Source organism: Octopus sinensis, linkage group LG25 (assembly GCF_006345805.1).
Source record: "Octopus sinensis linkage group LG25, ASM634580v1, whole genome shotgun sequence".
NCBI classification, from domain to species: Eukaryota; Metazoa; Mollusca; class Cephalopoda; order Octopoda; family Octopodidae; genus Octopus; species Octopus sinensis.
Window position 1 is genome coordinate 17,692,804 of NC_043021.1, and position 12,986 is coordinate 17,705,789.

Sequence of the window (12,986 nt, forward strand, 5' to 3'; positions counted from 1 at the left end):
TACTCTGTAATATTTAGTTCTACTGATTTACTATTCTCACGTCAAATCTCATTGAGGCACATGCCAATAAAATTAAGAAAGAGATTTCACCTAATGCGATGCCCCACACCCCCGCGCAAAAAGGTTTTGACCCTGTGCCACTGGTAGAAATAATAAAATATTTGGTACACAATTAGATTCACTGCATCACAAACTATTTACTTTTTGCTTATATATAAGTTCCCCCTCCTCCAATGCCCCCACCCCTCTCATAATTCCTTGTCTTGCAAGCTACGTGGTGACCCTGCCAGTGCTAGTGCTATGAAAAAGCATCCAATCCACACTGTAAAGTGGTTGGCATTTGGAAGGTCATCCAGCTGTAAAAATCACACCAAAACTGACCTTACCTGTGCTAGTGCCACACAAAAAGCACTAAGTCCACTCTGCAGAATGGTTAGCGTTAGGAAGGGCATCCAGCCATGAAAACCCTGCCAAGATAGTTTTTCTACCTGGCTGGCTCCTAATCGCACTGGATTAGTCGAATTCAGAGAGCGTGACTTAAATTTGTACTAACATATTGTAGATATTACAAATAAGACATATAGTGGAGCCGCCAACACTTTACATACCTTTGTTCATATCATCAGGATTACTACTTCCAATGTGGCCTGTAACAGTAGTAGTAGTAGTGTTGTTGTTACTACTACTACTACTGTTATTGTTACAACTGTTAGTCGTTGCTGATGTTGTTGTTGATTGTTGTTGTTGCTGTTGTTGTTGCTGTTGCTGGGACTGACTGGACAGTGGTTGGTTCGGTGCTGTAGACGACGTTACATTGCTGGTCGTACTACCAGATGTTTGATGTTCCGGAGTGGCTGGAGCTTGAGACATGTCAGATGATCGTGGAGTGCTGTGGTTACTTTTGCTGCAACTCATCTCAAATAATGACTTGTCTAGCGTTTGTTGGGCAAGATGAGGGCCTGAAAGAGCAGCAGCAACAATAATAATAATAAAAATAATAAATAACAACAACAACAATAATAATAATAACAATAATAAAAGTACTAATAATAAACAGAGTAATAGAAGAGGGTTTGGTTTGGTTTAGTTTAGTAGATAAAGAGAATAGAAAGTGTCAGATAATTGACTTTAACCCTTTTGATACCAACCCGGCCAAAACCGCCTCTGGCTCCGTAGTACAAATGTCTTACTTTCATAAGTATTGAATTAAAATCTTCCACCAAACCTTAGTCACAATTTGTGTTCCCAACACTAGCCTAATGATAACTAAGTTCTTTTGCTAAATTCCTTGTTATAATTAAAATTAATTGAATGAAACACAGAGCATCTCACAATAAATATGGTAACAAAAGGGTTAAAGTCCCAAATGATGGAAAAAAATCAATATGAGAGGTATAGGAAAAGTAGCAAAGTACCAAAATGTTGCAGTTTGGGGGGGGGGGTCAAATTGAAGCTAATAATTTTGTCACACAAACAATGCTGATGCAAAAGAAAAGAAAAAGAAAAGAGAAAAAAAAAACTTACCCAACTGGTGTTTACACACCCTAGCATACAGTCTTAATTTAGCAGCAACTGGAGATTCACCTAGAAAACAATAAAAGGAAAAAAATGTTAATGAATGAAAGAGACAAAAGAAAAGGCTGTTGTGACAGTCATGGCTTTTCCAGTGATAACATTTATATATCTAAAACAGTGCTTTTCAAACTTTTTGCTGGAGCGGAACCCCAAGGAAACATTCCACTGGCTCGAGGAACCCCTGTGCAATAATTTAATAGTCTTATGCACACATATCTGCACAGGAGAACTAAAAATTACTGCCGATTTTAGCAGTTTTGTAACTTCTTGTGGAACCCCTGCACTGTACTGGCGGAACCCTGGTTGAAAATCACTGATCTAAAAAGTCATAAGCAATTTATGTATTTAAGTCTATATTTCTGATCCACATATAACACGACAGTCACTAGAATCGGTGAATTGGGAGGTTAGAGATAAGGCTTGTCACATGGATGTGTAAATTCAAGTCTGCTGAAATGAATGAGATTTGGAATGGTTTTGGAAAGAGCTGAAACCACTTACCAATATAATTAAACCAGTCTTCTATAGGTTCATCAGCATATTTTTGGGCAGCAGAATGGCCTACCTTCAGAATGCCATCCCGAAGTACTTTGGTTATAGGGCTATGTCGGCCCAGCCGACACAGCTCGTATATTGTACTTAATTCTTTGAAAAAAAACCTTGCATTCTTCACAATGTATTCATTATCTGGACAAACCACTACATAAGCGATATCACGAGGCTTCCCATATGGTTCAAGAAGAAGCTTGTCCTGAAATAAAGAAGGAATTGCAGTCAGGTGTATAACAAAAAAACAAAAGAAAGAGAATGGCATGAAAATGGTTTGGTTATTTCAGCCTAATTAACAATTCGTAAATTTGTAAAATTTCTTGATCATACAAATTCCTTTGTTTTTGTTTCTTTTTTTTGTTGTTGTTTTTTGATGCCTTAATACCATGCTGTTATGAGGGATTTTAAAACTATTATTATGGATTAACCTCATAAGTACTCCAATGACTCCACATCAGTTTCATGCTTCTGTCCATGGTGGTGGGCAGGAACTGCTGCTGCTTCCACCATGTTGTCATTTTAATGTCCACTTTTCCATACTTGCATGGGTCAGGTGGAATTTGAGGATGAAGATTTCGTACAGCTGGATACCCTTCCTGCCACCAACCCTTCCTTGTTTCTTAGCAAAGTAACACTTCCTCATGGCCAGGCATGTTAACACAGAAGATTGAAAATGAGCAATACTGCTTGCATGGGGGTGATACTCATTTAGGGGCTATCATGTGATGTCACGGCAAGGAGACACAAGCACAACGACCCTTATGCGTACACACTCACTCACACAGAGGCTTCTTTCAGTTTTTGTCTCTCAAATTCATTCACAAAATTTTGGTGACCCTAGAGCTATGCAAATACTTGCCTAAGGGCAATGCAATGGGACTGAACCCAAACCCACATGGTTAGGGAGCCAACTTCTAAGTCATACAGCTTCAGAGAGTCTTCAGCTGAACAAACTGAAGTAAACAGTGGGTTGTGTATTTAAAATAAAATAAATACGCCCTTTTAAAGCCTAACCAGGCGCACGGGCCTGGTTTCCCAGTTTCCGTAGCGTATTTATTCCCAAGCTGGATGGGATGCCAGTCCATCGCAGCCTTACTCATTTTTGCCAGCCGAGTGGACTGGAGCAACGTGAAATGAAGTGGTTTTGCTCAATAACACAATGCATCGCCCGGTCCAGGAATCAAAACCACAATCTTACGATCATGATGCTGACACCCTAACCACTAAGCCACGTGCCTCCACATTGTGTATTAAACAAGACCAAAAGTAAAACATGCTGCTGCTCCCCAGACCAAACGAACTTCCTAAATCCCTTGTCTTCTCTTGACTGTTTCCCTCCCCTCCACCTTCCTCCACTAACACTTTACCTATTTTTCCTTTTTTCTCCAATGAGAAATTTTGCCCAAATAATTTTCTTCTTCTACAACTCATTCCACCCTTGAATTATTTCTATGACCAGATATTCCAGCTATAACCATCCCATTTTTAAAATTATTATTTAGGTTCATTTCTTTTTTTTTTTTTTAACAGCTGAGTGAGATTTCATGGAGATTTGCTGTACTTTCTATGAGGTCAAGCAATGTATGTAGCCTCATTCATTTAGCTTTTGTCAAACCCTTAACACACAGATTTAAATGATCCAATAAGTTAACATGCCTGTATGGCAACATACCCACCACAGCCTGGACATCATAATTGTTCTACTTACCCAATAAGGGAGTGCATATGGTGATACAGACAACCAGTCTTTATCATAGCCAACAAGAAATGAAGGAATTGGTTGGGGCTCAGAATTCTCTTCTGTTCCTGAAATAAGATGACAATAAAAACATTAAATCAATATCTGCAGATATATCTCAGTTCGAATAACAATATAAATATATAATCAATATTTGTAATCAATAAAGAATGCTAGCATGCAGGAATAGAACTGTTTACAGCTCTATCTCTCTCTGGTGGGGGGTAGGAACAGTGAGTTGGCAGAATCATCAGAGCATTGAACAAAATACCTTACAGTATCTGTTCTGGCTCTTCCCTTTCTGAGATTGAAACCTGTGTGTGTGTGTGTGTGTGAAAGAGAGAGAGAGAAAGAGGGGGGGCAAAGCAGATGAACAACTCCAGAGAGCACCACATGTACCCCTGTCAGAGGTACTATTCCGCATCGACACATCTAATGCAGCAAACATTGGCATCGAAGTGACTACATCATAGTCAGGAGATGGGACAGGTGGGATGATGAGGTGCCAAAAGGCCATATATGACACAGAAGGCCGGACAGACCACAAATTCATTCTCACAAAACTCCACAAATACGTCCAGCCGAGGTGGCAACCACAAGGGAAGCTATCAAGCAAGTGACTAAACATCGTGTCACAATGTGAAACAGAACCTCTGAGAGGACCTGGACAGTAAGTTGAGCAACCTGACATTGGTACAATGAGAGCAGAAGAGGACTGCCTGTCTGTCTGTCTGTCTCTCTCTCTCTTTGTGTAAATATTTACATTCCGCATCCTCCCACAAAAGTCTATCAGCACAAAAACAGTGGCATTATGTTGGCATTCCCCAATAATAACTGATCCTGTGACACTGTGCTTTCAATTCCACCTTTTACTTGTTTGTCACTTGACTGCACCCATTCTGGGGAACATCTCAGAGGGTTCAATTAGACAAATCACAACCAGTACATCTTTCCTTTTTTATATTTATCTATTTTTGAAGTCTGGTAGTTATTCTATTGGTCTCTTTTGCTGAACCACTAAGTTACAGAATAAAAGAAATCCCTGACTTAAAAACCAAATAAAGGTTCAATATGTATTCATCCAACCCACACAAGAATGAAACAAAAAAAAAAAGATATAAAATGAATTTATATACACTAATACGATTTTTATGTAAATTATTTTAAAGTTTAAACTTTAAATAATCATTAAGAATTTCATCTCTACTACATTTCTAATTGTGTCTAATCCATTTTAATTCTATCTAAATTGTTTCGTACTTATGGCTGCAATATTTACGATCATGATAACAACCCATGTTAATGACATTGGGGAAAATGTTGAATGACACAGCATGCAATTCCAACTTAAAAGAAAGATAATGCAAACAATATCAATCTGTTGGTCACCCTACTTTGTAATGGTTTTGTCATCTCATATTTATCAATATTAGGGACACTGTCAAGGACTCTTTTTTTTTTTTTTTTTTTTGCCTTCTCCCTACACTTTTATATCAATTATTCTTGGGTTTATAATGAGGAGTTAGTTTTAGTAGAATCAATTGATTTAACAGCTGAATGGATGACTTCTCTTCAATTAACCATTCAAGTATGAGAAAGCCATAGAATGTGGTTTTTGTCCATAAAAGACATTCTGGTGCATACAGAGTTACGTACCTTTGTTGCTCACCATTCCACAACACAACTAAGCCTATTAAAGGTTTTATTACACTAACGCCGCTGTTATTACTGTAGCACTTTATCCCTACAGTCATTACTCTTCATGCTCCTAGATAATAATCACAATGAGAATAATTTTAATGATATAGACCATAAATACAGTTATGTCTCTGTGTCTTATTATTTAATCAGATGAAGGTGGCTAGCTCTGAAGAAGTTATCGTACTCTGTGCAAAGTGCTTAAGCGGCATTTTGTCTGTCTTTACGTCCAGAGTTCAAATTCTGTTACGGTCATCTTTACCTTTCGTCCTTTCGGGATCAGTTAAATTAATTACCAGTAAAGCAGGGGGGGGGGGTCGATGTAACTGGCTAGCCCCCTCCCCCAAATTTCAGGTGTTGTACCGATAGTAGAAAAATTTAGTCAGATGGAGGTGTGTGTGTGTGTGTGTGTGTGGGGGGGTCCTATGATGTTTGTTGGCTCACTTAGGGTAGTTAGTTTAATGGGATTGATGTCAGCAGCTATAGAAGGTAGACAATGAGCAAGGAAAGAATTCCAGGGACATACAATTTAGGGATGCATTAGAGATGACGAGAAAGAAAGACAGGCAGATAAATGAACCTGTGAGGAGAGATGGTCGGGCGAAATGCATAGCCGTAATTCGTCTGTCGTTACATTGTGAGTTCAAATTCCGCCAAGGTCGACTTTGCCTTTCATCCTTTCGGGGGTCGATAAAATTAAGTACCAGTTACGCACTGGGGTCAATGTAATTGACTTAATACCTATGTCTGTCTTTGTTTGTCCCCTCTGTGTTTAGCCCCTTGTGGGTAATAAAGAAATGGGTATTTAGCTTGATAGTTCTGATGAGCAGAAGCTGTGGTAGCAGTAGAAGAAGAGAGAAACAAGTGAAAAGAGAGAGAGAGAGAGAGTGTGTGTGGGTGTGTGGGTGTGTGCACCAGTGGTTGAAGAAATAAGAGAATAAAAGTATTGTTATGAAAAACAAGTGTGAAGGCAAGATGTGTTCGACTTACCTCTGCCTGCCAGCTGATGGAAATCTTTCCAACTAAGAGGACCAGACAACTTATAAGTGTGCTCCCATAACCGCATGGTGCGTTTCTTCTGTATGGCATCTGACAATAAAGGCTGTAAGGATTTCAACAGGCGTAGGACGTCCTGCGAGTTCAGAGGTATTCTGTTGGCACCTGTTAAAACCAAATTGAGAATTTGTTGAAACTGACTGTAATTTTCAGATATAAGCAGTACAAAAAAGTAGCAAACTAACTGTGCTTTGATGATAGTCATTTTAGTACAAAAGATCTCTCACTTTCTCTCTCTCATACACATACAATAATGTGGATTATTGGAACTAGTTCATTTGACTTCATTAGTCATCATCATCATCATTGTTTAGCGTCCGTTTTCCATGCTAGCATGGGTTGGACGGTTCTACTGGGGTCTGTGAAGCCAGAAGGCTTCATCAGGCCCAGTCAAATCTGGCAGTGTTTCTACGGCTGGATGCCCTTCCTAACGCCAACCACTCCGTGAGTGTAGTGGGTGCTTTTTACGTGCTACCCGCACAGGTGCCAGACAGAGCTGGCAAACGGCCACGAACGGATGGTGCTTTTTACGTGCCGTAATTAAAGTGAAACTATCACGAGTCAAAACCAAGTTGCAGGAACAATTTGCCAGGAATTTATCTTCTACTTTACAGCAATAGTCACTTTAACAAAACATGATGACTAGAAATTCTGAAGCTATCTCACAATGTTTGATAATATAAACCTCATATAAAGATATGCTGCTGGAGACTATGGCAATTATGCAAAGCAACACAAAGATTTGTATATGAGCAGTGTTCATACAACTGAAAAATGAACAAACTAGATACTATCTTGTACCAAACTGTTATGTAATCTGGAAAAGATAAATCTTCCTGGAGCAGACTGAACAGTGCTGAAATGAAAAATGGGTTTTTTTTTTGTTTTTTTTAAATTTATAACAAGTGGCAAACCTACCTTGCAAGTAAGGCCATCTATGTAAACAGGAGGATTTTATCTGTGGATCGTCTAGTTTTGAAGGTGAACAATTATCAGCAGCTAGACAGCCCTGCTGGAGAGCTGTGAAAGCAGCTTCATTGCTATCTGCAAGAGAAATAAAAGTGAAAGTCTTAATATGAGAATTTGCTGTTGTATGTACACAAAGTTTAAGAAACAATATCATAGAACTTTATTACTAGAAGTAAACAATATTATTGACAGACACCTAAACAGCACAACAAAACTATCATTTCCTAGTGAGAACAGTTGACATGAATAAACTCAACCAACATTCCTAGCCACTGAGAAAAGATGGCCATTGGTACAGTGTATCACACATACAAGGATAGTGCTTATAGATGTGTGTTCTTTAGACAATATGGTCATGTTGGACACTGGCTTCACACACACACACACACACACACACAAGATGGTGGAGGGGAAACAGGGATATTTCTCTCTTTTAAATAGGAAAAGGTAATCTGAACTGTGCAATGATTGTGAATCCTCTGTGACTAAAAGAGAGAGTGACACAATGATAGACTACTTAACCTACAAAACTGTGTTGTTGATGATGACGATGATAATAATGTGTTTAATTTATTTTATAGTAACTACTGGAAATGGTTGGGAATGAAACTTTTCCCAATAGATGGGGCCAAAATTACTGGGGCTTCAAGTTACGCTTGTTGACATCTTGATGTAGATAAACAAATGTAGAGTAACTGGACCAGAAAATGTGAGATCTTTCACATTAAGGACAAAGCATGACTTGATTTCATTTGTGTTTATGTAAGAGGATGCAAAGACAACTGAATCTCCCTGTCAATGGTACTTGTGTTCAAGACTTCAAGGATGTGATTGTTTATTTTCACAATGACATTGTAAGATAGGTGTGGTCAGTTTTAACATAAAACAGGTAGAATATTTAGGCTAGTTGAAAAGCTAAAGGGTCAAGGAAGACAGCAAGTGGTAAGGTAACCTTGGCACAAAAAGGTTAGGTATTACTGAGAAAATATGTCTCCCAGCTTCAGAGAGTGAATTGTTGATGTCAGTGAGAAAGAGAACCAGAGATAGCGGACTGTTGAGCTGATTCTTACTTGACAGGATTAATTAGGATGAAGAGAAAGAGTAATTATATCAATATTAGCAGCTACAACTGAGCAAACTGATAGAAAACTTTCTAATCCAGGTTGCTCTCACTGGGTGGAGACAGAAGGTATTCAGACTGCCATACCAGTCTTTGTTTTTTTTTACATCAGGAGACTTTAGTATCAGGAGTAATAAATGTTTCACTTTTGTGAAAATGTTCAAGGACAAAAGATCACTGCTGGGCAATACAGGAAAACAGGACTGGTTCAATTGGAGGGTCAGCAATGAAAGAAAGGTATTCAAAGTGGTCATTTATAGTGGTCAATTCTCTACATTAACAAAGGAATGTTTACTGAATGCAGCAATGAGCATCAAATTTTAGTGAAACTGTGGACTATGTCAACAAATACTAAGAATGAAAAGTTCACAAAACAGGATAAATTTTGGGGCTATAAGAAAGAAGAGAAGACTAACATCCTTTCTCTGTCTCTCCCTCCAGTAAAGGGTTCTGTTCAAAATGATGGAGTAAATATTCATATTTAATCTCAGACATTGTTTTTATTATAAAGGCAGGGGGGGCGGGATCACAATTCTATCACTAACAGGGATAAGAATTCTATTAAATCCTTCCAATCTGTCAATTTCAGGCCATTATAAACCACCAACTTAACAAGTTCCAGTAATACAATTGATATTAATAAAATCTTGCTTGAATTTTGAACCATTGATAATATAAGGCAGATTTTCCATGGTTGGATGCCCTTCTTGTTTACAAGCAAAGGAATAATAGTTCCCCCCCATGGTCAGATATGTCTTCGGCAGATTTTGGAAATGAACAGCTCAAACAAGTACACACACACACACACACACACATTTGGATATATAATGGGTTTTTCTCGGTTTCCATCTTCCAAATCCACTTACAAGGTTTTGGTCAGTCCAGAACTATAGTAGAAGAGACTTGCCTAAAGAACCACCCTTTATCATCATCATCATTTAACGTCCATTTTCCATGCCGGCATGGGTTGGACGGTTTGACTGAGGGCTGGCAAGCCAAAAGGCTGCACCAAGCTCCAATCCAATCTGACAAAGTTTCTACAGTTGGATACCCTTCCTAATGCCAACCACTCCAAGAGTGTAGTGGCTGCTTTTTACATGCCACCGGTATGAGGGCCAGTCAGGCAGTACTTGCATCAATCACATTTGAATGGTGCTTTTTACATGCCACCAGCACGGGACCAGTAGGCTGGTACTGGCATCGATCACACTCAAATGGTGCTTTTTTATGTGCCACCAGCACGGGAGCCAGTCAGGCGGCAGGAACCCAAGACCATGTAGTTGGAAAGCAAACTTCTCGATTACACAGCCGCACCTCTGCACATGCGCACACTTATATAGATGTGTGTGTGTGTGTGTGTAATGTTGATAATGTTTACTGCCAAGAGATAAAAGAAAAACATGATATTGTTCTCTCGCATAAGCAAAATCATAATTATATAATTAAGAAACTTCTTACAGGGCTGTACCCTCATCAGAGAGGTTGTACAAAACATCATCAATAGTATTAACATTCTTATTATCCTTTAAATCAGTGACATTTCACCCATTTTCAAAATTTAAAAAGAAAAAAAAAGATTAAAAAACCAGCCATTGAGAGAGGGGTCCTAACATATAGCTTCTAATTTCAAATGCCTAGTTTTACGTAAATGAGGCAAAAAAATTTTTTTAAACTTCCCAGAAGATAGGGAGTCAGTGTTTTGCTGGCAAACATCCCCTATATGATCTGTCACATATTCCCAACAGCAATGTAAAGTGAGGCATTATTTATCCCAGATACAATAAAATATCAGCAACAGATATGGACAAGACTGGATTGTCCAAGAGATTTCATTATCAACACTGCCGGTTCACTTCATTGTTTTGGAAGCTATCAATCTCATAAGCTCAATTTGGTGATGACCAGGTCAATTATTCAAATTACCTACCTAGCAATCAACAATTAAACAGTGAATATAGTGTATGTGTGATGATGGAATGTGGCCTAGTGGTGAGACTGTTGCACTCATAGACACAAGATTGTGGTTTCAATTCTCGGTTCAGGTGGTGCATTGTGTTCTTGAGCAATGACACTGCATTTCACAATGCTCCAGTTCACTCAGTGGGGAATGTTGTGCACTTGGTCACCTATATGCCATGGAAACCGAGTAACTGGCCCCTCTGAGCTCTAAGGGCTCAAAGCTGTACTTTTACTTTACATAGCAAATCTGTGTGTGTAAGGAAACCTTTTACCACAATCTGTGACTGGTTGCAAATATTTCACTTGAAAAAACACAGCTTGGAATAATGGGTCTGAGGCAGTACCAATACAGAAGAGTAAGAGGAGGAGGAGGAGGAAGAAGAAGAAGAAGAGTGAGAAAACCAAGAACAAACATGCAGTAAAATAAAATACAAAGGTTGTAGAAAGAGGTACGTGAGGAGACGAAGAAGAAAGAATAATGAGGTAGAGAGGAAGGTAGGGGGAGAGCAAGTAGTGGTGGCAACAAAAGAGAGTAAGGCAGAGCCAACAATATAATATAGCTGAGTTATTCAGTACAACAGATTAAAGTCAATCTTACAAGAGAGAGAAACGAATAGCACCCATTACAGCTCTAGGATGTTATAGAAATAAATATTTAAAAATCAATCTGATTGCTAACAAAGCAAACATGATAAGGAGATCAAAATGCTAGCAAGATATCTAATATACAAACACACAAACACACACACACACACACACACAATACATTCTTGTTTAATGAACAATAAAATATTTGTTAGCACTGTGTGCCTATTTAGAGTAATGTTAAAGGAAGCAGTTAGCGAGGGTGACATTTTGTACCGGTTTAACCAGAATGATAACTAAGACAGCCAGAATAAGATATTTATTCAGCTGTGAGATGGCCAACTTTAAGCATTTATTTTTCCCCCCACTTTTAATTTTGTCTGTCATTCTTTCGAACACTCACATGAAAGTATTTCTCCAAAGAAGGATCAGCGATATGCAAATTAGTTACCAATGTTTGACTAAACTTGGATACAGAAATAAACAACAGAGTAACAATATAATTTTTATATATATATATATATATATATATATAATATATATATATATATATATATATATTATATATATATATATATACACAATTCATAAATATTATTTATGAATTGTTTATAATTGCCCTTATTTATGAATTGTTTATAAAGTTAACCTTTAACAGTATTTTTTAATATGCTGGCCATTGATAAGATTTTTTATGGAAAATAATTTTTTTCAAAAAAAATTTTATCCTACATTAAGATATATATATATATATATACACACACACACATATATACTGTGTCACCTGTGAAAGAGGTTGCTTGAAATATCTCAACCAATTCATCACAAAACAATGTCTGAATCAAGCACTTCAAATTGATGGTAGTTTCTTCATTCTGCAAATTCTTACTGAACAACCAGCACCAGTGGTTTGTTTATAGTGATCAACAAATATTTGTGCTGCACATAAGCTCACATGTCCCTGCATCACATCAACATCACCCATACATGTGCACGGTGTGCTATACATCACGTGCCAAACCAGCTGCAGAGCAACACGTGATGAAGTGTTTTGCTCAAGAACACAACACACCTCCCAGTCCAGGAATCAAACCTATGATCTTGCAATCGTGGGTGTAACACCCTAACTACTAGGCCCTATGCCCTCATAAACAACACTTCAATACACCCATTCATTTTCCAGCAGTTTATGTACCCCACAACACACACAACTTCGAGAAATAAATTCCCAATTCTCTATAAATTATCTCCCCTTTTCTGTGGAAGTATCTAACTGCTTCTAGGCTTATGCTTTAATTCATCTGGGAAGATTATTTCAATGAAATCCATGCCATTAGCCCATTTGAGTACTTCCCCTATCTCATATTTTTAATTATGCAAAATATAGAGAGCAAAGGTTCCCAACATTTTTGCACTAGCGACCCTTTACCCAAAAGCTTGAAACCCACACAACCCCACTACTATCAGCAGCTTGATTTACATTTTAATTAATTATTATTATCCTAAGTCACTTCTAGCAAGGCTACACGACCCCACCACCCTCAGGGGGTCGGGAACCACCAGTTGGGAACCCCTGATGTAGAGGCTTAAAATTATTCATCCATCTTTCTATAAATGTAAAAAAAATTATGTCAACAGATCAACAGGCTTAGTAAGACTGCACTGTGGACGGTAAGACCTAAACAGTCTAAAAACAGTTGTGCCCCTACCCTCCACAACTCCTGCAAGCAAGGACCA

General features: G+C 38.2%; 1 protein-coding gene across 6 annotated transcripts in view; it reads right to left on the reverse strand.

The window, feature by feature from the left end:
- The window catches only part of LOC115224396 (mediator of RNA polymerase II transcription subunit 13-like), a 212,252-nt gene that overhangs the window by 15,410 nt on the left and 183,856 nt on the right, over nucleotides 1-12,986 (reverse strand). For all 6 annotated transcript variants that reach the window (XM_036513190.1, XM_036513189.1, XM_029795291.2 and 3 more), the window contains 6 exons: nucleotides 7,535-7,660; nucleotides 6,551-6,721; nucleotides 3,833-3,930; nucleotides 2,077-2,326; nucleotides 1,525-1,584; nucleotides 609-959 (listed from right to left, as the gene is read on the reverse strand). In XM_036513190.1, the coding sequence (XP_036369083.1) occupies nucleotides 609-959; nucleotides 1,525-1,584; nucleotides 2,077-2,326; nucleotides 3,833-3,930; nucleotides 6,551-6,721; nucleotides 7,535-7,660 (1,056 nt within the window). The remainder of the gene's footprint in view (nucleotides 1-608; nucleotides 960-1,524; nucleotides 1,585-2,076; nucleotides 2,327-3,832; nucleotides 3,931-6,550; nucleotides 6,722-7,534; nucleotides 7,661-12,986) is intronic.